Consider the following 27,977-nt stretch of genomic DNA (forward strand, 5'->3'; position numbering starts at 1 on the left):
TTATTATTTTTAATTTATTTGCCCCATGGTTTCTAAACTTGAGAGTAGGCACCTTTTGTTTTTTCATTTATGTGTCTCCAGTTCATAGCAATTTCTGGTTCATACTAGGTGCTCAAATATTGGTTCAAGGTAATGCATCACTAAATCCCTCCATTGGAGAAGGCTTTTCAGACTTATAGTTCTGTCAGCATTTGAGTTATTGCATACATTGGGAATAAACTGAAATATCCTTACATTACTCTTTTACTGGGCAGACTTGTCTTCTCATATTAATTAAGAGTTTGTGTGTGTGTATAAATATTTACACAAACAAGCCCATGTTCTTTAAAAAGCTTCAGGTAAATACAGCAGAAAGTGGAACTGGAACTGATAAGGACATCAGATATTATCAGACTTGATAGAACTTTTCACTAAGTATTAAATTAAGGTCCAAAACAGTTTCTGGCACATGATAACCACTAGTTGGATAGTCATTGAATGAACTTGGTACAAGTAAAGCAATAATTTATTAGATATATTTTCAATCTAAATAGAAATACCCCAGCTCTTAATGGAGAAATGAGGCAGCTCTAAGTGCCCCCTAATCTCTCCAAGTTTTAACTTTGTTATCTGCTCATCTACTATCAAAAATGTACTTCTTCTGCCCTGGCTGGGTAGCTCAGTTGATTAGAGCATGGTCCCGATATGCCAAGGTTATGGGTTTGATCCCTGGTTAGGGAGTCAACCAATGAGTGCATAAATGGGTGGTAGAGCAGGTCAATGTTTCTCTCTCCCTCTCTCTCAAATCCTATATAATAAAAGCCTAATATGCTAAGTGTCCGACAGTTCGTTTGACCATTTGACCAGTTGCTATAACACACACTGACCACCAGGGGGTAGATGCTTTGACAGGTAGGTTAGCTTGCTGCTGGGGTCCAGCCGATTGGGACTGGGCGAGATGAGCCAGACATGACCGGAGCCCTCCCGCGGTCCATCCCTGGCTGACCAACCTCTTGCGGTCCCTCCCCGGCCAGCTCGGGACTGTGCAAGATAGCTCTAATCGGGACTGGGTGAGATGAGCCTAACACGCCCTCAACAAATCCATGCACCAGGCCGGTTTTGGCCGGATCCCTGCAGGCCAGGCCAAGGGACTCCACCAGTGCATGAATCCATGCACCGGGCCTCGAGTAAATAAATAAAAGGTTTTAAAAACATACTTTTTCTATAGACAACAGAAGACATTGCTTTACACACATATTTGCTAGAGCTCAATCTAGACTTGGTACCATCCACCAGCTTCAATGCAGAGCTGAAGCAGGTATGAAACTATGGGAAAACCATGCAGAAAGGCATATACCTGACCGTACTAGCTTAGTTCTCCCCAGAATGTTATCCCTAAGTTATGACTTAATATTTATTGGCTTTGTTCTGAAAAGGAAGTTTTCACATTCCCTGTGAAGTCAGTTGAAGATTATGAGTAGTTCTAGAAGTGCCTCCTGAGAACTTGCTGATAAGGGAAATAAGGTACTTCTCAAATAAAACTTATTATGTCAAAATGTGTTTGTGGAGAAGAAAGGGAGGGAGGAGAGACAGATGATTGATAGGTAGGTAGGTAGGTAGGTAGGTAGAGGGGGTGTGCTAAGAACCAAAATGTAATCTATATGTATAAATCGAGTAAAATAATGTGTCAGTTAGGATTCAATTAAATACAATATGTATCTAGGAAATACTACTCAATCTGGGAGTGGTCTATGCTAAAGAAAAGTGGATACTTAATCAAGCATCAGCAAATGACTAAAATGTTTCTCCCAATTACTCATCTCACATCAATTCCATGCTCATCTACCAAGAGAGGATTTGTTGTTTGGATGTAAGCATTCCAGTTACTGGAATATTTCCTATGGTAACTCCAACTTGATAAAGTGATTTTTTATGTATTCATGATATCAGACACATATAATCTTAGTAGATATCGATAAGGTTCAATTACTGCCAAGGGCCACTCAGCTACAAATTCCTAAACCAAGTTCTGAAAGGACAGGGACTGCCTTCTTCAAACCTAGGAGATCAGTATCTGTGATCTACTGCCTGGAATATGTAGGAGCCCCAATGTTTGCTGAGTAGAATGAATAAACGATGCACACACAAAGCTAATTCACTTTGAGACTTCTCTGAAGCCAACCTGACTTCCCCTGGAGACCCCAGATTCTGTCTCCGTGCATATGCCTCCCTATTAAATTTTAGCAAAGGCATTTGTTCATTGTTAACATTCTTTTCATAAGAATTCACAATGTAACTTCCTTCTGTATTTTAATGCCAGAAAAAAACACTTGAGTGCTTCCTTTTATCAAATGTAAAAACTTCATGATCCCTCAGTCTCCTTTTTGTCTCGGCTGCCAGGAAATTCAGACATATTTACATATAATTGCAATTATTTCATCTTCTGATAAAATTTCCCCTTTAAATGATACCCTGATCTTTGTATCTTTAATACCTGTTACATTCTAATATATTGCTATTTCTAAGTGTATCCATTTTAAATATCTACTCATTTCTTGTAATTTTGTTTGCTTGACAGATTCCCTGTGGTTCACCCTTACCCCATCTCCCAACACGGTTCTATTACTATTTTTGATACAGCGTTACCTTTTACTTCATAACTTTAATATATTTTTTAAAATATATTTTATTGAGTTTTTACAGAGAGGAAGGGAGAGGGATAGAGAGTTAGAAACATCGATGAGAGAGAAACATTGGTCAGCTGCCTCCTGCACACCCCCTACTGGGGATGTGCCCGCAACCAAGGTACATGCCCTTGACCGGAATCGAATCTGGGACCCTTGCGTCCGCAGGTCGACGCTCTATCCACTGAGCCAAACCAGTCAGGGCTACTTCATAACTTTAATATGCTCATACCTTTTACTTTGCTTCCTCTACCAGAGACAGTATCTCTTGATTTCTCTCTTCACGACTCCCCTCACCTATCCCACATAAAGGGAGGCTATTAATACCCTTTTCCCTGTCTTCCACCCACTCCAACCATCCAATTTGTATCAACTGTCTTTACATTGTCAAGGCTGATACTTGCATTCAGTGCTATAATCAATGTGTACTGTGTCCTATGGATTAATTCTAAGATAGTGTATTTACTGTAACTGTGTACGTACCATTAACTGAAGAACTCAGCAGTACACCCGGAAGACATTCTTTTCTTGCACTGCTTGTTGTTTTCCTGGAGCTCCTGCTTTGCTTATCCTTTCTTCTTTTTTTTCCAATGCAATATGCATCTGCATTGTCTTTGGTATAGTGGCACTATGACAGAAGTCAGTTCTAGGATCCTCATTTTGCCAGTAGCTTGTTGCATAGCTAAAGAAATTAATCACTGTTTGAAGTTTGCATAGAACATGAGGGTCTTGACCTTTTGAAAAGCCATCACTATGAACAATCTCTAAATTAGACATTTTAGAGGACTTCAAAGGAAATATGTTCTTCATTAGTGGAAGTCACAACACTTAAATCAGCTCCATGAAAATAAAACGTTAAAGCCATTCATTATGACCATGAAGGAAAAAACAAACAAAACTTGGTTAGAATAAAAGCAAACTTCTTGATAGGCAGAAAACGAATGTTTAAATCTAAGTAGAAAAGATATATTTTATAAATACAAGAGGCAAAATGAAAGCCTAAGAGGTTGGTCTGACAAAAACAATCATTCCTAGAAGTAATGAAACGTACATGTAGTGTTCAAGACAAATATGGTAATACTTCTACACTTCTAGGTAGCAAAATAAATCTTGAAACAGGCTAAGTACACATTCCCTTTCATCTAAATGCAGTTTATATAGGCTTAGACCATGTAACCAGGCTTAAAGCATCTAACAACTTCCCCTCTCCACTGCAGGCCTCCATGTACAAGGAGATATACTAGGCACCAGGGATGAGGGTGAAGAAACAGATGTGTTCAAGGACTTGCAGGCATGAAAGGAGGCAGAAAAGAAACCAATAAATCACAACACTGTACAGGTGCCAAATGAGTAGGATAGAGCACCTAACTTTGCCTGGGAGACTTAGGGGCACAGTATCTGAGGAGATAATGTTAAGCTTGTGATCTGAAGAAAAAAGGTTTTCTTAGGAGACAAAAGGAAGGGCAGAGTATCACAGGCAGAAGGAACAGTCCAACAGGGTGGGGCTGTGAGAAATCAGAGCCATTTGGATAATGATGAGACATTTGTTAGTTTGGCTCATATAAGGAGTGTGAAGATGGCAGAGAAGGCTGGATAGTCAGGTAAGAAACACACCAAAAAGACCTTTTACATGATGTGATGGCTTACAGATTTCATTCTGAAGTAACTGAAAGCTTGTCACAGCAGAGGAACGAAATACTCTGATTTGGATTTTCATCACTGAGGAAAGAGTGAAAGGACTTGGGACTTGACAGAAGGTCCAGTGAGGAAGTTTAAGAACCAGTGTGTATTAGTCTGCTTGAGCTGCCATAACAAAACACAACAGACTGATGGCTTCAACAACAGACATTTATTTTCTCACAGCTCTGGAGGCCAGCAGTCCACGATCCATTTGCCGGCAGGGTCGGATTTCCAGAGGGCTTTCTCCTTCACTTGTTGAGGGCCATCTTCTCACTGTGTCCTCAACATGGTCTTTTCTCCATGTACACTGATGTCTCTTCCTCTTCATATAAAGGCACCAGGCATATTGGATTAGGACCCCGCTGAATGGCCTTATTTTACCTTAATTACCTTTTTAAAAGCCCTATTTCCAAGTGTAGTCATAGTCTCAGGTGCTGGGGGTTATGGCTTCAACATAAGAATTCTGAGGGGACGCAATTCAGTTTATAACACAATGAGTGGCAGTAAAAATGGAGAAGAGGGGACAAATGGAAGGACGGTTAAGTAGAAATCAACATGACTTGGTTGGTTGATGAGTCAAGCATACACAGCACATAAGAAGGTCTCCTTGATTTTTGGTTTAGGTAAGCAGGTATGTGCTGATACCATGTGTCAAAAAAAAAAAAAAGACTACAGAAGGCGGCTTGGTATGCTCAGAAAAGTGAAACGTTCAACTTTCAACATGTTGAAATTGAAATAGCAATTTCTAGTTAATAGGGAAAATAAAAGTTTGGAGCTTATAAAGAATAATATAGATGGAAACCAAGGGTATATGTGATTGTCCAGAAAGAAAATGTAAAATAAGAGCAGCAGGGAATGTAATCTTGAATAACATTAAAGGGTACATAAAGAAGCCAGACCTGAAGGCTGTGAAGGTGTATCTAGAGCAGCCGTGGGCAAACTACGGCCCGCGGGCCAGATCCCGCCCGTTTGAAATGAATAAAACTAAAAAAAAAAAAAAGATCGTAGCCTTTTATGTAATGATGTTTACTTTGAATTTATATTAGTTCACACAAACACTCCATCCATGCTTTTGTTCCGGTCCAGTTTAAGAACCCATTGTGGCCCTCGAGTCAAAAAGTTTGCCCACCCCGATCTAGAGAGACAAAGAGGGACCTGGAGAGTATTATGCCAAGCAAAATAAGCCAGTCAGAGAAAGACAAGTATCCCATGATCTCACTTAAATATGGAATCTAATGAGCATAAGAAACTGATGGACAAAACAGATCCAGAGACATAGAAGCATGGAACAGACTGTAAAATCTTAGAGGGAAGGCGGAGGGTGAGTGGGTGGGAAAAGAGCCATCAAAGAACTTGTATGCATATAGGCATAACCCAAGGATACAGACAATAGGGTGGTGAAGGCCTGGGGCAGAGGCGGGAGGGTGTAGGCTGTGTGTGCAGGCTATAAGGGGTCCATGGGGAAAGAAAAGGAGACATATATAATACTTTCAACAATAAAGATTCAAAATAAAAAAAGAATTGGAACAGAGCAATGTGCCACAAAAATTAAGGGAGAGAATTAAGTGGGAGATGGTTGTTAATTCCTAGTTATTTTTTCAGAAATGCAATGGTATTTTATTTCAAGCATCATATGTGCTTTTCATGAATCCTAATTTGCTGAAGTTAGTAAACTCGGCTATCATTTATGATTTCTCACTATCTAGAATGTATTCAAAATACTTTATTGATATTATATAGCTTTCCTTATGTCTTTTGCAAATTCTAAACCTTTAGGATAAAAAAAGCCAAATTATGATGTCGTATCTTAAACTAATCAGTAGGTGGATTATTTTCAGGATCAATTATTCTTGCCAATACTCCTGTTTATGTTGAAATACAATTTTGAGGGTAGCTACCTACAACAATGTATAGGCCTTAAATACTGTAGATGTGATAATAAGATATATAATGAATATCTGAACAATAACAATATAACACACCTTGGAATGCCATGGTCTTAGAGCATCAAGTAGCTTGAAATCTGTACATAAAATCTATTTGAATGGCACTGGTGATTTAATGTGGAAAACATGAAACAAGATGCATAGGGGAATAACATTTATTTATTGGCTATATTATGAATACTATTTTCAGACAATCAGATATGGACACTTTAAAATTTCACATTGCTTTAGAGATCCAAAGGCACAGACACAGTGATTTATCATGTTTTTAAAAAGTGACAAAAGAGGATATTAATTCTGGATGATTTTTAATCAATTTAACACTATTACACACTAGAGAAAAAAATTCCACAAACATACCCTCACAAAGCCGGTAGTTTTATATTTACATAGTGTTATTATAGCAATTTTAAATGTTAATCTATGATACAATGTTACTTCAGAAAACATAAAAAATATAGTTTTTTTAAATAGCCATGCTCCCTTTTTTTTATGAAAGATATTCAGTTTATCCTAACACTTCAAAAATGCATGAGATATTGCAGTCAGCTTTATAAAATCTTTAAGACAGAAGGCTGTCAGATGGAATAGGCAGAGGGCTCATCATCACTTATGTCTGAATCATCTTCATCAACTCCTTCAATCACTGATTTCTTCCCTTTACAACAGGATACAATTAATCCAATTAAGAATACCTGTAAATTTCAATGAACTATGTTATTTCTCAAATCTAAAGTCATTCAGAAAATAATAAATTTAAAATCCAATGGCACTACTGTGATACAAACGGACCATTAAGGGTCAAATCATCCCTGGGATCCCCATACTTACCCCAAGGAAGACCCAGTTACCGAAATAGTACACAGCACTGAAGAACCAGAACTTGTGAAGGAACAGATATGTCCGGGTGACAGTGCACTGATCTATAAGAGCAAGTAAAAATTACTGTGAGATAATTTCTCTCTTGATGTGGACTATTAATACTATATTTTAAAAGTTATTAAACAAAACTAATGACCAAAGTCAGAAAGTCAATAAATATTTAGGGACAAGACTGAAATCTACATCTGTCTCTAAAATTCACTGTTTCAATTCTCTACTATAACTTAAATTACCAACTAATATGATGTATTTTTAAAAATGAATGCCACCAATTTAATCCTGGCTATTAAGTATTAAAAACATTATATTGGCTAGTTCAATTTATTTGAAATATAAAAAGCATTTTAACCAGGAGTGTTAGACACGTTCTAAAACAAGACAGATAAAGTTTTCCTGATGAACATTTAAAAAATGAACAAAGTAATCAGATGTGATTAGTATTACGCTACACTTTTCTAAGAATCCAATTATCAGGAGAGCCCATAACTTGAAAAGTTCTTTGAGCTGTTTTTTTTCTTTTTTTCTAAGAATGCTATTGAAAAGATGGCTGCTGCTTCTAAAAAATACAAAAAAATCGGAGGAGCTCAAGATGGCGGCATAGGTAAACACCGGAGACTGCTGCCGCAAACAACCACTTCAAAAATACAACTAAAAGATGGAACGGACATCACCCAGAACCACAGGAAGGCTGGCTGAGGAGAGACTCTTCAACTAGAAGGAAAGACAACAGCATTCCGAGGCTCAGAGGAGGCGCAGTGTGGAAAATTTAAAGGTGTGGAGGTGCGCGCGCAAAGCGGGCTGGTGGCCGAGGGCGCGGTTGTCGTTTGCAATCAGGAGGGAGTCTCAGACTCTGAGCTCCAGATCCGGGCGAATCTCTAGGGACTCAGACTCAAACGGGAGAGGCGGGATTGTCTGGCATCAGTTGGAACGTGAGGGGAGCTTTCTCTTCGAGGTTTGCAGCGGTTGCCGGGGTTCTGAGAAGCAGAGCCTCTGGGAACGGGACTGAGAGCAGCCATAACTGCTCCCTCCGCCCGCCCTGCTGAGCCCGCCCCGCCCAAGCCCTGCGCAGAGCCATTTGCCAGATCGCCTCAGGCAAAGGCTAGATTAGCACCTCCCCAGAGGACAGAAGTTTTCCCACAGCTGATTCTCATAGCCAGTCGGCCTGGTGGTCAAATCCCTCTAGTATTAACTACAACAATCAAGGCTTAACTAGAACAAGACTGCACACAAAGACCACAAGGGGGTGCACCAAGAAAGCATAAAAAATGCGGAGACAAAAAAACATGACAGAAATGGAGGATATAGAGCTAAAAAACGCAATTTTGAGGGCTTGCAATAAACTTGAGGAGAGCCTCACGAAAACTAATGAGACCCTCGATGCTACGATAAAGAAACTAGAAATTAAGCATACACGGACTGAAATAAAGAATATTATACCCAATAGCAGACCAGAGGAGCGCAAGAATCAAGCCAAAGATTTGAAATGCGAAGAAGCAAAAAACACCCAACCAGAAAAGCAAAATGAAAAAAGAATCCGAAAATACGAAGATAGTGTAAGGAGCCTCTGGGACAGCTTCAAGCGTACAAACATCAGAATAATAGGGGTGCCAGAAGATGAGAGAGAGCAAGATATTGAAAACCTATTTGAAGAAATAATGGCAGAAAACTTCCCCTAACTGGTGAAAGAAATGGACTTACAGGTCCAAGAAGCGCAGAGAACCCCAAACAAAAGGAATCCAAAGAGGACCACACCAAGACACATCATCATTAAAATGCCAAGAGCAAAAGACAAAGAGAGAATCTTAAAAGCAGCAAGAGAAAGAGACTCAATTACCTACAAGGGAATACCCATACGACTGTCAGCTGATTTCTCAACAGAAACTTTGCAGGCTAGAAGGGAATGGCAAGAAATATTCAAAGTGATGAATACCAAGAATCTACAACCAAGATTACTTTATCCAGCAAAGCTATCATTCAGAATTGAAGGTCAGATAAAGAGCTTCACAGATAAGGAAAAGCTAAAGGAGTTCATCACCACTAAACCAGTATTATATGAAATGCTGAAAGGTATCCTTTAAGAAGAGGAAGAAGAATAAGGTAAAGATACAAATTATGAACAACAAACATGCATCAACAAGTGAACCTAAGAATCAAGTGAATAAATAATCTGATGTACAGAATGAACTGGTGATTATAATGAATCAGGGACATAGAAAGGGAATGGACTGACTATTCTTGGGGGGGAAAGGGGAGTGGGAGATGCGGGAAGAGAATGGACAAAAATCGTGCACCTATGGATGAGGACAGTGGGTGGGGAGTGAGGGCGGAGGGTGGGGTGGGAACTGGGAGGAGGGGAGTTATGGGGGGGGGGAAGAGGAACAAATGTAATCTGAACAATAAAGATTTAATTAAAAAAAATCATTTTATACTGATATGCTTACTATTTGAACTTTAGATACCATTATAGCTTGAATTAAAAATAAATCATATACTTTTCTCTTTCCAAAAAAATATACCTCTTAAGGGGAAAGTGGCAGACTGGTTATTTGCTGTTTGTGTCAGATGCCATAGTGGTTTTACCCAAATACATTATTTCTACTAGGTTAACAAGTCCTCTATATATCTTGACATATACCTAGTAAATGATGTCTAAGAAAATACTTATTAAAACCATTCAGAAAGGTCTGGGTGACACAATATAATGTAACTGATTGAAAATTATATATGCTGCAGTTAATATAGAATACCAACCTCACAAATTTCAGAAGGCCTTTATTCATTACAGAAGAAAATCCTAACTTAAAAGGCAAGTTCTTTTTACACAAACGGTTATAATTTCCACATATTTTTATTCAAAATGGACAGTGGCAAAAAAATTCTACATGCAATTAGGAGACCAATATCACATCCTATTGCTGATTAAGAAAATGCACTGTTGATTTTTAATTTTATGAACTCTCTTCTTAGCTTCAATAAATAAGTGCTGTTTTTTTCTTAAAACTGTACTGGGAATTTTGTAGTCCAGTTTATTACACAAAGGATCTAATAATACACTTTTATTTTTTGGCTTTCATTTGGTTTTCTGAAACGTAGCATTTAGGTTATATTTCATCAAAACATAGGACCCATTATGTAAAGCTTTAGATGTTAAGTAAATATTTAGATAATCTAACTCTTATCTATTCTAACACCTTCCACTGTGCTTCAACATTTACTTCTATTACTCAGTACCAAACTGTACAGAGCAGAGTCTTTTTCTGGCAGGAAAACATGCAGTTAATAGAGAAGCAATCTCTTCCTTTCATAAGCAAGGACCACAGATCAAATGCAGATCTACTGATCCCCCAAGAGCCTCCTTCGTATTCTTTGCTCTTTCTCAACAGAAAAGTCTAGGATGAATATTCAAAGCCTCCTAAGGAAAACCAGAAAGACTTCATGCAGCAGTGGCTGGCCAGTTTCCTTTTTCTCCCATAGTTACTATCACCCGAGATTATAGCTTTACACCCGAGATATAGCTTTACACCCAAGATATAGCTTTATACTGGAGTTCAGTCCAGCAGAGGAGATTCCTAGCTGGTCATTCAGGAGTCACTTACCTGCTCCTGTAACATTCTATTCTCACCTCCAGTACAGAACTCTTTTCATAGTAACATGTCACTTCAACTTACCACTTTTTCAATTAGATAAGTCTAAGTATTCGAAAGAACCTGTCAGAATACCTAGCATTCATATATAATGATTATTAAAGTAACTCAAATTTTTAAAAAAGGTTATTTTATTTTAAAATCATATTACTAAATAATACATTTTTTAATTCTTTTGTCTAAAATCTAACAAGATTCCAAGGGTATCAAAACAAGATACTTGAATATGTTCTGAAAATGGAAGTATAAAATGTCCAGCATGGTGACGGAAGAGGCCAGACTGGTCTCTAACACACTTGGTGTCAAACATCATTTGGCCACTTCTCTGCCATGAATGGGCAAATCTAAACTGCTGATGCTGTGCTTGTTAAATGGGGGTATGGCCATATTTCCTTGCAGTCATTCTAAAGACCAAAGGAGGTACACTTGTCCTTTGGTAAACACGGAGGATTGGTTCCAGGATCCCCATGGATCCCCAAATCTGGGATGCTTAAGCCACTTATATAAAACTAGAGGCCCAGTGCACATAATTCATGCACTCGGTGTGTGTGTGGGGGCGGGGGGGAGGGCGGCCCTCAGCCCGGCCTGTGCCCTCTCACATTCTGGGAGCCCTAGAGGGATGTCCAACTGCCACGGAGGCAGGAGAGGCTCCCGCCACCACTCCTGTGCTTGCCAGCCATGAGCCTGGCTTCTGGCTGAGCAGTGCTCCCCCTGTGGGAGCACACTGACCACCAGGGGGCAGCTCCTATGTTGAGCGTCTGCCCCCTGGTGGTCAGTGCCAGTTGTTCTGCCGTTTGGTTGATTTGCATATTAGCCTTTTAGTATATAGGATGGCATAGTATCTGCATGTAGCCTAGATTTGCATACAGGCTACAGCAGGGTATCTACACATCATGCCATTCACATGGACTCAGCAGAGTGCTCAGTGTGTGACAAGTTCAAGTTTTGATTTTCAGAACTATCTGGGAATTTTTTTCAGATATTTTTTATCTGCAGATGGTTGAATCCATGGATATGAAACCACAAATAAGGAAGGCTGACTATATATCAAAATCCCCATGCAAAGTGACAGTTAATATTTTCTCAAATGGTACCAAGAAAAACAACTAATCTTAAGATTTTACAAGTATATGTCCAACAGAAGTACAAAAAAAATTGCTTAGATACCAGTATCATAATTATTCTGTACATGTTCATTATCTTTCTTTCTTTATAGTCAAAACAGATACAAAAGGATTTGGTGAAATTCAAATGTATATAATTTAGTAACAGACTAACTGCTAAATAGTTATATGCTTTTAAATAAAAATAACCATTGTGAATGTTTCAAAAATAAAGACAGGCTGGGCTTATCCAAAAATGCCTGTTCACAATTATTTTAAAATCAAGATCAGTATTTTCCATTGTTTAAGTATTACATAAGCTCTGCTATCTATCTATCTATCTATCTATCTATCTATCTATCTATCTATCATCTATCTATCTATCTAAAAGCCTAAGTGACTGTTTGACCAGTAGCTATGATGCACACTGACCACCAGGGGGCAGACATTGAATGCACAGGCATGGAAACATGGGACAGACTGATGAATTTCAGAGGGAAGGGGGTGGGGGAGGGCAGGAAGAGATTAACCAAAGATCTTATATGCATACTAGAGGCCTGGTGCACAGATTCTGGCCTATGGGGATTGGGCCCAAACCGGGAGTTTGACATCCCGAGGGGTCCCGGATTTTGAGAGAGCGCAGGCCAGGCCGAGGGACCCCACCGGTGCACGAATCCATGCACTGGGCCTCTAGTACGAGTATAAACTTGTTTGAAAAATGTCCTTCAGCTTTCTCAACATACTCTAAACTTTAAAGACGAAAGTTTTATTACTGATTTCCATACTTAAAGATATTTTTGGAGTCAGAACTTAACTGAATTAGAAATTCAGGGCTAGAAGAGGGATTACAAGACAGTGACTGAGCTGGCAGAAGCAAGTAAAATCAAATCACTTTTCCAGAGGTCAAATAAACCACTCAGTGACATTTTAAATTGGGTTATATCCACCAATTATTTTGCCCACCACAAAAACAAATCTTAAACATTTTTTCTATCACATTGTTTTTCTGTTACTTGTTTACCATTTTTAAAGGTTGGAGATTTGATATACTCCTTCTAAAATAAGATTAAAAGGTGAAATCATTGTTAGCATTATGCTTTGTTGTTGAAAAAGATGACCCTAGACCACAAATCTATACACACAATGTGTACCTAAACAGCTCTTTATAGTTATCTTTATATGTACATACTAGAGTCCCTGCGCCCTCTTGCAATCCGGGACCCCTCAGGGGATGTCGGACTGCCGGTTTCTGCCCGATCCCCGCAGGCCAGGCCGAGGGACCCCACTGGTACATGGGCACTGGGCCTCTAGTATGCATATAATATCTTTGGTTAATCTCTTCCCGCCCTCCCCCACCCCCTTCCCTCTGAGATTCATCAGTCTATTCCATGTTTCCATGCCTGAGCGTTGAGCATCTGCCCCTTGGTGGTCAGTGCGCATCATAGCTACCAGTCGAATGGTCGGATGGTTGCTTAGGCATATATATACATACATATATATATAAAATTTGTATTTATATTTAGTGGCATATGTCCATAGAAGAATTTGGTTAATAAGTCCTATACACATATTTTATATTCCAGTGATGATTCCACACTGAATAAATGGGGGGGGGGGTTCCCCTTCTTTCCATCAGCCATCTTCCAGCTGCTCACCTAAATGATACATATCTAGTTCTATAGATGTCTTTCTACAGTTATCTAAAAAAAATTATGAGTATTTTGAACTTTGATCTTCAAAGTAAATTTAAGTTGCTGAATGTTTCATTTAGAGATTGTATTCTAAAATCAGAAGTGTTCAGCAGACTTGTGACTGTTGTTCCACAAAAGAATACGTAAAAGTGCCAATTAAACTAAAGAGGACCTGTTAACAATGAAAAACTAAAAATAGGGGCTCAGAGAAAAATTTTCTTTCCTAATGACAAGTGGCCATACAAAAAAAAAGTAATTCCCCCTCCCATCCACCCAGCCCCATTCTGACCTTAAAATTTAAAGGATAGATGATCAAACAAAACACAGAACATGAAAATGTTAAGTATAGTAAAAGAGACACTTGAAATCCAGACACTTTCATTAAAATCCTAAGTCTCATACTATCTGTGCAATTCATCTATTGGGACCTTAGTTTCTGCATCTGAAAAAGGGGGGGGGGGTGAACTACTTAGATGGCCTCTCTAGTTCTGTTTTCTTATTTTCCCACTAGAGGCCTGATGCATGAAATTCGTGCAAGAGTAGTCCTTCCTTCCCACGGCTACCATCACCGGCTTCCCTCCGGCCACCAGCAGGCACCTGAGACCCAGGCTTTCCTTGCAGCCCCAGCTTCATTTGGAAGGTCGTCCATCCAGAAGGACGTCTGGTCTAATTAGCATATTATGCTTTTATTATTATAGATTATTATAGATTCTAGTTTATATTTTTAAAACTGTTCACAAATTATGCATCTCTTTATGACCTTTATTTCCATTTTTATACAGAAACTGAGAGGGGAAAAGATTCTCTATCTCTAACTGACATTCTGTCTTAGATAAATGTTTTCAGAATGATAAGTTCTACAGGTTCTGTGAAAACAGGTCAACCTGTTTATTTGTTAGCAAAAGTAAAACAGCCTGGCAAACATGTTTTATTTATAAAGAATGTATTCTGAATCATTCATAGGCTTGTTTGTTCAGAACTTAGTGTTCAACTAAGGTACTGATGCCCATTTTACTTTAATTTTTCCCTAATATTGTATTTAGTTACTTAAAATAATTCTTACTTTCCCCCTTTGTACTTCCTATATCTGATTAAACCCTACCTTAGATTTTTAATTTTCAGTCTGCTTGGTTTTTTGTAATTCATGCACTTTAACACACCATCAGTTTTTATTTAAGCATTATCTGCTAACTTGAGTCATCTTAATCATTTGTCCTTGTAATATTATGACCTAAAGCTAAAATTGAAGCTGTAGATCATTTGATTATTTTTAAGGCTATCTATACATATTATGTTAACAAATACACTTGATCAGAATAATCTGCCAAAATTAACTTTGATATATACAGGCCATTTCATTTCCAGTTTCTTTAATATTCAAATAAGACAACACAAGTTTCTTATTGGGTGATAACTTCATAAGTTATATGAATGAATGTCTATTCACTATGTTGTAGACCTGAAACTAACATAAATTACATGTCAACTATAATTGAAAAATTTTAAAAATTAAAAAAGACAATACAAGTTTACTTCAAGAAAAGGTAAGCAACTTAAGATAACAGAAGTAAGACCGGGTTCATGAGTTTTTTGAAGTGATCATTCAGAAACATATTATCTTGCTTTGTCCTTCACTGTATTCCCCAAATATTCAAAGCTTCCACCACATTTATTATAGTAACTTGGCAAGTATATATGTCTTTATGCCTTGTTAATGCAGGTTCCTTTTCTGCTTGGAATATCCTCCAGTTGTTTCAGCTTACTTATTTAGATTTAACTTATGCTTTTGGGCTCAGCTATAATGTTCTGGGCAGAATAAATCATTATTCCCTTTTTATTTCCTACAGTACTTTGTTTATAATTTAAACATACTTGCTATTTACTTTTCCTTCTATTACGATTATTTATTTTCATATCCAAATCCATTAGACCAGTGGTTCTCAACCTTCCTAATGCCGCGACCGTTTAATACAGTTCCTCATGTTGTGGTGACCCCCAACCATAAAATTATTTTCGATGCTACTTCATAACTGTAATTTTGCTACTGTTATGAATCGTAATGTAAATATCTGATATGCAGGATGTATTTTCATTGTTACAAATTGAACATAATTAAAGCATAGTGATTAATCACAAAAACAATATGTAATTATATATGTGTTTTCCGATGGTCTTAGGCGACCCCTGTGAAAGGGTCGTTCGACCCCCAAAGGGGTCGCGACCCACAGGTTGAGAACCGCTGCATTAGACGGTATGCTTTCAGAAGGTAGGGACTGTATATGTGTTTCCTATGACACACTCTCTCTTTCCAAAAATCCATCCCAGTACTCACAATGACTATTGTGTTTGTCCATTAAGAACAGTGATCTTCCATCTTCCTATTTTGACTCAATTATGTCTATGTTACTTTTAATAACACTTGTTTTAAAACCATTTTATTCACATTAACACATAAATTGTGTATTAATGCAAATTAGATTAAGTAGCAATTAAAACATAAAACTATGAATATAAAGGTCCTTTTGCTGTAATGACATATTTAGAATAATTTCTAATTTGCTCAGTTGATTCAGTTTTAATATATAAATTATGCATTACCTGTCAAAATAAATTAAGTAATTTGTCATTTTAAGAGAACTTTGCAAATATAGTATAATAGGCATTCTTTATAAATTTGCTAAATTGCTCTATTCTTTAAGATATTATTTTAAACACAAAGAACCTAAACTATTTTTATATGAATAACTCTCTTTTGAATGATACATATTATAAATACCTAAAACTAGGGTTTCAGTAATATTTTTATGTTTAATAAATGCCAGACCACCCCAAATATGAACACAATATTACTTTAAAAGTCTCTAAAATGTACTTAAAATTGATAGGTCAATATATGTAGTTATAGAAATCATTGCTTTAGAAATAATTTTATGTATAACACTGTAAATTATAATTTTTGTTTCTAAATTTAAAATTATTCTCCAAAATTCTGTTATTTGCCATAAACACATAACAAAGATGTCATCGAATGCCTGAGGAACTTATATTATAGCATCATCTACTTTAATCAAATGTTCCTACCAAAATGTCACAATGTCACTAATTCGCCTTTAAATAAATATTGCCACACCAGTCCATCACCACACATTCCACCCCATCTCCACCCCATGTGTTAAGTCCCATGCCTTAATTTGCTTTTTCATTTTTCTCCATCATTATTTTTATTTAAAGCATTCTCTTTTTAAAAAATGTACCCTGACACTCCAAATTCAATGATCATATTTCTATCATTCTCTTCCAAATATGCACAGGTAAAATTAAATTTGGAGATTAGATTGAGAACAGAAAAAGGTTGAAAGTATAAATCAAATCCGCAAAACTAAAGGGTATGTTTTGTACTGCAAAGTAACATTTCAAAGGACAAGTCAACTACAATGTTTAAGAAAAATATTAAATAGTTCAAAACGAGTCATTTTAAGCACTATAAATTAGATTGGACTGAAAAAGAAAAATACTAAATGTGATTCATAAAAATGTCATGGTCAAGTATATCACTTGACTAACACTTATTGATCTATGCTACACAAATTCACTCAGTTCAGCAATATAAAGGCATTCTTAAAGCCTCACATAAATGTGAGGTAATTCCAAAATCTCGATTTGTTTTTATTTGTTTTGTTTTGTATTTTTGCTTAAAGTTTCAATAGTAGTACAGTAATTTAAGAAACAGAATCTTAATAATTTTAGATCTTCAGGATCACTGCCTTCTTATTTTAAAATATTACAAATCAACTCAACATTTAATTTTTCATTCTATTTGCATTTAGCTAAAAGTGACAACCCAAAGCATTTCATTATCAACCATATTTATGTTATGTGTATGCACATTTTAAAGTAAAAACTCTAGGCCTAACGTCATTAAAAAGTAGAACTGGAAAATCAAGTATATTATTTATCCTAGAAATATCTTACTGTTATTTCTTCAGGGAAAAAAAAAGGTATCCCTACCATATCTGTGTTCCCTTCTCTTGCTCTTTTCTCCCAGTTTTAGCCTCTTCTTTATTCCCTATGCATTCTGGACTCTGAGGTTGGTCACTTTATTCTCTACCTCTCAGCTTGTCCTTTGTTTTCCATCCCACTTCACTCTTCAACCACCTTCCCCAGACAACATAAGCATTGATGGACAATAATCATACCAGTTGTACCGATCTGTACAACAAAAATACAAATTGATCATTTCATCTCTGTCCCTTGACATATATCTTCAGTCAGATTCCTCTTCTATTCACTTTCATGGTCTATCAAAACCTTTGGACACTTTTTTTCAATTTTGTGCCCACTTAATTATCAGCAGATGACCTAAGCTTAACACTTCATAGCAAATTGAGACAATCATCCAGAAATGCCAACTTCCTGCCCACCCTCACTGAGTCCCATCATTGCTTCCTTCCTTGCAATCTACAGAAAGCATTCTGTCTTGTGTTCTTAATATCCTCTCCTCCAGAAATGAATGATACTGGTCCACCATTCAACCTTTGGTATTTTTCTTCAACCACTCCCACTCCATTAGTTTTATCCCACCATCCCTAAGTCTCTCCTAATCTTAAAAAAAATGTCCTCAACTCTGAATGCCTTCTATAGTTTCCATCCAATCTTTCTCAATCTCTATTAAGAATTCCTATGAAGACTAATGTAAACTCAGTCATTGCTTTATATTCCTTTTTATTCAATATAATTAATTTTTATCTCCATCATTAGCATTTTTGCACAGCTTTTCTCTGTACCTCCTTTGCACTTAGATTTTCGTCTGAGTTCCAGTCTTCATGCTCTTCTTATTCTCAACTCTCAAAATTCCTTACATAAACATTCAATTGCCTATAAAATCTCCACCTAAATGTTCCTGAAACATACCAAGTCAACTAATCATTTCTTACATTTTTCCCTAATCTTAGTATGAATTTTTATCTGTTTGGTTAAACTGAAATTTACCAAACTACACAGTAACAAGAGGGCCATTCTAGAACTCTCTATTTCCCTTGTCACTGCTCTAGATCCAAGCAATAAGAAATTCTTCAAATTAAACCCACAAATTTCTTTCTTCATTTCACACCCTCATGACCACTGTATAGTTCAGGCTTTCACCATCTATTTTGGATTATTATAAATAGCTCTCCCAGGCAATACCTCACAAAAGACTTCTATGCTATGGTCTCAATTTCGCAAATCTGTTCTCTATATAACTGGTATAATTAAGTTACTGAAAAGAAATCAGATCATAACATCTACTTAATTGTTTAAAACTACTGGCTCTTTAGTTATTTTGCAAGACCTTTTGTGACCTGATCCTAATTATTCAATCTCATTTCCTCCTTCTCTCCAATACCCTAACCCAGGGGTGGGCAAACTTTTTGACTCGAGGGCCACAATGGGTTCTTAAACTGGACCGGAGGGCCGGCCAGAACAAAAGCATGGATGGAGTGTTTGTGTGAACTAATATAAATTCAAAGTAAACATCATTACATAAAAGGGTACGGTCTTTTTTTTTTTTAGTTTTATTCATTTCAAATGGCAGGATAGTTTGCCCACGGCTGCCCTAACCGCATAATTTAAAAAACAAAACAATGTTTTAAATTCTCTTGAACATACACCCATAGAGTTTAAGATCATTTTATCTGTGTGTTTTGTCCCTCTGCCTACAAAAGCCTTCTATAGGTGCACACATACCAGATAAATCTTTAACCCTGAAGCTCCGGTTTCTTTTTGACTTCCATTCCACAATGATCTCCTCCAGGTAGAGTAAATTACTTCTTCCTCTGGGCTATCCGTGTATTCTTTACCTATTCCTGTTACTCCATCAAATTCTATAGTTGGCCTCACTAAAAAACTCAGAATTTATCTTTTTCATAATGATACCCATGAATGGTTTATGAAGAAATATACTATATTTGACATATTACTTTACCCTGAAATAAAAGCATTTTGACAGCAGTGTAGAAAAAAACCCTATAAATTTTGAAGGAATAAATCTGAAATCCTTAATCAGGATAAAATATTATAATATTCAAAGGGAAAATAATCACCTTAGCACACAGAAAATAGTGGGGGGAAAGTGATTCTCTAAAAATACATAGAGGTTAGGAGCACAGGATCAGAGTTTTTCTCAGAATACACTTGAAATACTTAGCATTGTGCCTGGAACGCAATTATATGTTCCTAAAAGTTAATGCTATTATCGTTAACATTATTAACTAAAGTGACTAGGTTTGGACGAGTTAAAAGTTGTTTTAGGTCACAGGTACTTTTGATCTTGGTCCTAAAAATTATGAATTCCACCAAAGAAAAAACATTTAAGAATGGCTTCTTACATTAGTAAATGTGATAAATTGTACCTACCTTTATTACTTCCTAAGCAACTAATTTATAATGGTTTTTTCCTTAATTAAAATCATTATATCATCAAGAAATTCTACTGAAGAGACTTACCAATTTCTTCTTGCTAAAGTTCCTTTAAACAAATGCACCACACAATGAACACAGCAAAATGTAAGGAATACTTTCTTAGAGTTGTAAGAGTTGCTTTACCTTCAGGGGCATCTGCATCACATCTCTTTGGCACAGAAAGGGTTGAGTTGCCTTTATAATCATCATAAGTTATATTGCTCTGAAAGATGAAAATTAAAAATCATATTTTGATTCCAAAGTAATCACAATAACTTTATACTCTGTTTTCTATTAAACTACATCTAACTAATACTCTAAATAGTAAGTTTTAAGATAAACTTAACATGAAGATTTTATTGCAACAATCCTTGGGTCCTGTGTTGAACAACAGAACTCCTTCCCAGAGAAAGAAACCAGTTATTTTTCCACAGTGAAGCAAGAAAAGGATATCGTTGGTCCATGGAAAAGCACGATCTTCATTCATTCAAAGAAAAATGTTTAAAAAGCATGACCCAGTGAACTACATGCTGGGGATGAGGCAAGAAGAGAACAAAAAAAGTATAAGAAGTGATATTTATGATTCGGGTGATCTTCTAGTATTGTGTTTCCCAAACTCAAGTCATTCCTGTACCTCCACCATGACTGCTCCTCCCACATTATTACTGAACTTTATTCAATGAACCTTAGCAATATTATAGATGGGTATTGAGTGGGGGCTTGATGTGCTAGTTAGATGTGTTTGTCCCTCACTACATGTTAAAGTAAAAAAGAATAGAGGATAAAGTACAGGATAAAAAAAGGAATGATCTGAACAGACTATCTTAACAATGAAGACTCTATTAAAGCAAGGCTTGAACGAGACCCTGAAACATGGATTAGATTTGAATTGACAGAAAGTAGAATAAGGTATTTTAGGAAAAGGAAAAAATACTAAACAAAGGTTGAATCAGATATGGCCAAAATATTTTAAATTGTCAAAAAACCCAAACTAGCTGCCCAATTATAAATAGGAACCACAGCTGCCTTTGAAAGATCAACATCAAGAAATCAGTGTTACAGGTAAGAGAACACCCAGTTACCTACAAATAAAATATTTATAAAGCATCTCTGTGGCATTCATAGTACTGATGAGCAGACATATTTTTCTTACCAAAACTTTTTGGGGAACTATATTAATAAATTTACTTAAAATGCTATTTTAGAGGAAATCTTATGGGTTTTATTAAAGTTCTGATGTAAAGCTCAGTAGCTTAGCATCATAGGATCCATTTAAAAAATATTTTAATGAATAGTGTGTCATTTTTAAAAAGAACTTGTAAGAAACAAATATAAATATGCTCAAAAATGGAAAAAACAGGTTTAGCAAAGTTAAATTTAATCTGAAGAACTCATATCTTATCCTAGCCTTCATAAATTAAAATTTGCTTTAAAATATCAGTATATTTAAAATATCTAAATAATGAATTTTTAAGCTTTGCACTTACCTCTATTAAGTAATTTTGGCTTCCATACATAACATACTGGGGAGCAAGACTATAAATCATATAGCTAGTGTGAAGGACAATAAGCAGAAGTATCATGCAGAGAAATAAGAGTGCCTGGGGCCTGGTCCTGCCTCTTCTGATTTTATATAACTGGAAAGAAAAAAGACAGTAACAACATTTCAGCAATATATTTATTTGTAGGGCACTAAATCCTGCTCATGTTTTAGGGGCAATGAACACAGTTTAATCAACCATTTCTTTTTTCAAAATAAATACTAAGAATTCTTAATCATTCCAAATAATTATAAGGATGGTAAAAACAATTTTCTCCCTGCACAGATTTCAGGTTTAGATTTGTTTATTTCAAAACTAGAGGCCCGGTGCATGAAATTTGTGCACGGTTGGGGGGGGGGGTGTCCCTCAGCCCGGCCTGCACCCTCTCGCAATCCGGGAACCGTCAGAGGATGTCCGACTGCCGGTTTAGGCCCCATCCTGCAGGATTGGGCCTAAACCAGCAGTCGGACATCCCTCTTGCAATCCGGGACTGCTGTCTCCTAACCACTCGCCTGCCTACCTGCCTGATCACCCCTAACCACTCTACCTGCCTGCATGATCGCCCCTAACCACTCTGCCTGCCTGCCTGTTCACCCCTAACCACTCTTGCCTGCCTGTGTGATCGCACCTGTTTGCCTGCCTGCCTGATTGCCCCTAACTGCCTCTGCCTCAGCTCCCGCCACAGCGGCTTCGTCTGAAAGGATGTCTGGAAGGTCATTCGGCTGTTCGGTCTAATTAGCATATTATGCTGTTATTAATATAGATCATGGCAAAGCATCTATATCCAAAGGAACCTTTAAATTATTCATGAAAAACTCAGGACCCAGAGAATATATCAATATTTGTATGGTCTGTTTCCAGACAAACATTCTAAATTTATTACACAATAGCATCTGTAAGAAGTTCATAGAGCTAAGAATTGTGAACTACCTCTAATTCTATCTAAAAATTAGAATTAGTTTAAACTATAAGTATTTATTTGTGGTTTTATATAATAATACACAAGAACAGACACATCACATGATTATAAATATTCATTTCTATGAAATACTCAACATCCTCATACTGTCATAAAATCTAGTTTATGATAATATGACTATATATTCTCATATGTACCTATACCAGAGCAAAACTAAAACATATACTAACAAATACAAGGAACTGGGTAGCTTGCTTCAATGGCAAAGCACACTTTCATTTTAGCAATAAGGTACCACCCACCTGTTTTATTATTGGACTGTGGTATAACATAGAGTAATAGAATTCCAGTTCTGGATGGGATGATGATATAATCACCTAAAATTTTACCTTTCCCAGCTTCCCTTGCACCTAGTAGTGGCTAGCAGTGATAAAATATTAAACATCAAAGAAAAGTCAAAGTCTACTGGCAATTTCTGGGAAAATTCTGTTTTATTATAGGTGTCACCCATTCCTCCTAACTACCTTTTCCTTATGTAACGTGGACAGGATGAATAGAGCTGCAGCTGTCAAATTACAATAATGAGGGAGAAGCCAAAAGGATTACAGAGATATTGGTTTGACATTTTTGAGCTACTAAACCAATGCCAGATTTTTTTTCCACAGCAAGAAGTCACTCATTAGTTCAAGCCACTATTTAAATGGTTTTTCCTGTACTCACAGGTATAAGTAGTCTCTATCTGATACAGCTTCATTTTAAAATTCTTAATTCACCTCAAAATGAACATAAGAAGAAAAAACCCTTTCTCTAATCATATAATGATCTTTAACTCCTAGTAGGAAGGACCATCTTTTGAACTACAGTGTATCCAATTGTGCTTCAATGTGTTTCCATGAAGCCAAACATTAAGGAAAATAATATAACTTCTAGACCAGAGCTTCCCATCCTCGGCGCAGGTGAGGTTATGGGCGGGATGAGTCCTTGTTGTCTGAGGCTGCCCTGTGCACTACAGGCTGTTTATCAGAATCCCTGGCCTCTCCCCACTAGGTGCTAATTGCGCCCCCTAATGGTAACAGCTGGAAATGTTTCCAACATTGCCAAAAGTATCCAGGGGGCAAAATCACTCCTGTTTAGGTAATAACCAATGCTCCAGACAAAAGCACTTTTATGTTAGCATAAAGTAAAAAAGCTAATTTTCCATCACTTTTAGTATCAACGTACTTAAAACTTCTATATTATAAATATAACTTTCAATAATAAAGAGTATGTACAAAATCAAAGTAATAATACTGTAATATATACTCACTCTAATCCAAAAGAACCATATGCCAATATTTCTAATCCCCGCCATTGAAGTAAAAATAAAGTACATAATAATAATTGTTATAAGAATGTAATCAAGAGGGAAAACCTGAAAAAAAGAAAGATAAAATTAAATTCAATACACACACAGGGCTTTAGAAGTCATATAAAATTAACTGAAACGTCATTATTTATATTTGGCAAATGTTTAAAATATCAACCCTGATTTAAATCAGGCTACTATAAAAATAAAAAATAAATCCCCCCCAAACAATTACCAAACTATTACCAAATTGTTTAGTACCATTATCATAAGAAAAATCCTATAACAAATTAAGCTAAAAATTACATTTAAATATGAATAAAAAACTTCATCAAAAATTAAAAACAGGAATTGCTTAAAAAGCTTACCTTAAGAGTTCAGCAATATATCAATATAATAATCCTTAAAGCAACATATCAATGTAAAAGTCATGTGTAAATAAAAAGCCAAATCAGCAGAGGGCACAAGCATATATTGCCAAGTATTAACAAGTTTTTCTTTTTTTTTTTTTTTTTTTTTTTTTTTTTTTTTTAAAATATATTTTTTTATTGATTTTTTACAGAGAGGAAGGGAGAGAGATAGAGAGTCAGAAACATCGATGAGAGAGAGACATCGATCAGCTGCCTCCTGCACATCTCCCACTGGGGATGTGCCCGCAACCCAGGTACATGCCCTCGACCGGAATCGAACCTGGGACCTTTCAGTCCGCAGGCCGACGCTCTATCCACTGAGCCAAACCGGTTCCGGCATCAAGTTTTTCAACATAATAATTTGACAGTTTGTAAGAATATGTGCTAGAATATAAAATGATTGTTCTTTTGACTTACTCTTTGTAGTAAAGGCAAAAGCATATTCAGTGGATTACTCAGATTAGTTCCAAAAATTATGAAACCAGAATTGATTCCAGCAGAATGAAGAGCTTTATCCAAACTAAAAAAGTAAAATAAAAATTATAGTGATGTTTACATATTATATGACCAAATTTTCAGTTAATTTATAACTTAAGCATTCAAAATCAACTGAGTCAAAGCAAACCTCAAAAAACAAACGTCACTTAAATATCTTACAGATATTGGTCAATTAATAAAGAATAAAGAAATACTAACTACTATTGAAACGTTTTAGTCATTCTTTGAGTCAATGCTATAAAACACTTCAAGTAAAATGGCTACTGAAGATGAAAAGATTACAGTAATAGAATTATTCATGGAAAATGTGTAACATCGTAGGATTTATATATGTACTTTAGTAAATGTGTCTAGTGTACTTACTTTGACAAGAAGAGAGAAATTACAAACAGCAATGCAACTAAGATGAAAAATATTCCCCAAATGATCTAAAGGCAAAAATAATAATAATAATAAAGTCATTGAAATATAGTTCTAAAAGTTGACATTAAAAGCTTAAACCATTATGTTCAATATGAGTTGCTGGTATATGACCATGATCAAACCAAAATGATCTAACATAGATTTTAATTTAGTATATATTTTTAGGCATTTGTCATCTAAATTTCCATGATGAGATTGAGAACATACACAAAACAGACAAAGCATTTGAAAGTCTTCATCTATAAGTAAACAAATGAGACTCTGCTAGGTCAAATAAAAGGTTTATTTATATCCAGTTATACACATAAACTTCAAAATTAATTGAAAAGTTAAGACTAATAGGACTACATTAAGACTAATGTACACACACAAAAACCAAAACCAAAATACTTATCAGGTTATATTTAACTTGTTAAAATATAGAATTTGGAACATTTTCCCATAGAAATAATGATGTACATATATATACATAATATACATATACACACCTATATATGTACCATTTATATACACATATATATTGTATATGCCAATTATATGTAAAAAATTATATCATAGCCCAGAAAAGACTATATAACTGAAAATATTCCTGAAATAGAATACTAGTAGCACCAAAAAACTGTCATGTAAAATCATGTTTCTGTAGAGAAATGTGTTAAGCAATGTAATTGGTGGGACATATTTCCTTTTAATGTCTAAACTTTATATTAGGTAAGGTAGAAAATAAGCAAAACAATTATTGGAACTAGGTTCCTAAGAAATAAAATTTCAGAATAAAAAAGGGGTAAAACCAATGTTACTAATAACCTAGGCTTTTTGTTCTTGACATCTCAAGTTCCAGAGACAGCTAGCCTGAAGAATTCACAAAGCTAAGTCCATGATTACTGAAAAATACATGTGTTAGGCAAGCTTTGTTCAGGTATGAGTTATACTGTTGTTGGTCATAAGTTCAATGTTGTATTGATCAGCCGTTGATTTCCAAGTCCCAATCCAAGCTTTTCTAGGCACTAGACTAGAGCCTCACTGCTGCACTAATGTAAAGATGGTTTAGACACCTACAAGTAGATTTACTCTTACATAAACGTCAATATTCATATCACAAAGTTCCTGGCAATCTACAAAAGACCTTGTAGGTTACATGAACTCTAACACTCAATCACTAACAACAAAAAACATCCAAATCAAGTTAGCTTAAATTAAGAAGCACTACACTATAACCCAAAATGTACCTCTCAAATAAAAAAATGATCAAGTAAAACTTTGGAGTGGGTAGTTATCCTTCCAATAAATATTTAATAATCCTACTTTAGAGTTAGAAAGAGTCCGTCATTGCCTTTAAGCATTCTAACGTAGTGTGGCCTATAATAAAGAAAAACCACACATGCCTTAAATACTACTATCTGAAGGACATCTGCTACATCTTTAAACATAATTCATATTCAATTTCAGTGGATGCTAGGATAACAGAAATAAGTAAAAAAAATTTTAAATATTCTCACAGACCTTCAAAACAACTACACACTGTCTGTGTAATAAAATTAAATTTCACTGCTTGCTTACCTTATGAAATTTAGTTATGCTTAGATTTGTTTATTTGTTGGAGGGTTGGGAAAGAAGTGGGGCAACCTGAATTACAAATTTTACCAGTTCTTTATTTTGGATCTTCTTCAAATAAACATAAATAAACATAAACATGTTTTTAAAAGTATGTGTACACTAACAATGAATAATCTGAAAAGGAATTTAAGAAAGTTCCATTTATGTAACATCAAAAAGAATACTTAGGAATAAATTTAAATAAGGAGGCACGTGATATATACTTAAAACTATAAAATATTGCAGAAAGAAAGGAAGAAAGACAAATAAATGGAAAAACATCCTATGTTCATGAATTAGAAGGCTTAATATTGTTAAACTAGGGGCTAAGTGCATGAATTCGTGCACCTTGAAAGGAACTGTGGGCCACGAGCTGCGGTGGGCACAGGGGCGGGTCTCGGCCCATCCTCCATGCCCCCACCTGGCCCCTCCCGCTGAGGCCACTGGTTCCCTGTCTGCTGGCTGCCCTGCTCCCACTGCCACTGATGGCACAGAGCAATTGGGGCTGGCGCCAGCAGTGGGTGCGAGCAGGGCCAGCGCCGTCAAGTGGCAGCTGCTGCCCTGATTGCCCCTCAGGAGCACGGGGAGGTGCAGAAGCCCTCAGGGGCGATGGGGGCCAGCAGCCGCCACTTGCACCCACTGACAGCACTGAGCGATCAGGACCAGCGCCAGTGCAAGCGGGGCCATCACCAGCAGTGGGTGCGAGAGGCAGCTGCTGGCCCTGATCGCCCCTCAGGAGCAGGGGGAAGTGGAGAAGCCCTGAGGGGCAATTGAGGCTGGCAGCTGCCACTCACACCTGCTGATGGTGACAAGCAATCGGGACCGGCGCCGGGTGCTGGCAGCGGGTGCGAGCAGGGCTGGTGCTGGCAACAGGTGTGAGTGTCAGGCAGGACCGTGGCATGCAGAAGCAAAGAATTTTCAGTAACCACCAGAGGCTCGCCCCAATGACAGCAACCGGTGCCCTGCCTTGGTCTGACGCCCCCTCGCTCATCTGCTCCACCATCCCACTGCGGCTGACGCCCGCCATGTTCCACACTCTGCTGCCTGCTGCCAATGCCCACCATGTTTCGCGTACACCCCCTGGTGGTCAGCACACATCATAGCGACCGGTTGTTCGGTTGTTCCACTATTCAGTCTATTTGCATATTAGGATATATATATATGACAATACTACTGAAAGTGGTCTATAGAGTCAATG

The 27,977-nt window shown here is 36.7% G+C and overlaps 1 protein-coding gene across 1 annotated transcript in view; it reads right to left on the reverse strand.

The window, feature by feature from the left end:
- Nucleotides 1–6,428: 6,428 nt before the first annotated feature.
- LMBRD1 (LMBR1 domain containing 1) overlaps nucleotides 6,429–27,977 on the reverse strand; it is a 77,795-nt gene continuing 56,246 nt past the window's right edge. The window contains exons 10-16 of the mRNA XM_006089324.2: nucleotides 25,124–25,188; nucleotides 24,680–24,782; nucleotides 23,814–23,918; nucleotides 21,535–21,684; nucleotides 20,192–20,270; nucleotides 7,121–7,212; nucleotides 6,429–6,984 (exon numbers count right to left, since the gene is read on the reverse strand). Coding sequence (XP_006089386.1) covers nucleotides 6,868–6,984; nucleotides 7,121–7,212; nucleotides 20,192–20,270; nucleotides 21,535–21,684; nucleotides 23,814–23,918; nucleotides 24,680–24,782; nucleotides 25,124–25,188 — 711 coding nt within the window. The 3' untranslated portion in view covers nucleotides 6,429–6,867. The remainder of the gene's footprint in view (nucleotides 6,985–7,120; nucleotides 7,213–20,191; nucleotides 20,271–21,534; nucleotides 21,685–23,813; nucleotides 23,919–24,679; nucleotides 24,783–25,123; nucleotides 25,189–27,977) is intronic.

The sequence above is a fragment of the Myotis lucifugus genome, unplaced genomic scaffold (genome assembly GCF_000147115.1).
Source record: "Myotis lucifugus unplaced genomic scaffold, Myoluc2.0 scaffold_59, whole genome shotgun sequence".
In the NCBI taxonomy this organism is placed as follows: Eukaryota; Metazoa; Chordata; class Mammalia; order Chiroptera; family Vespertilionidae; genus Myotis; species Myotis lucifugus.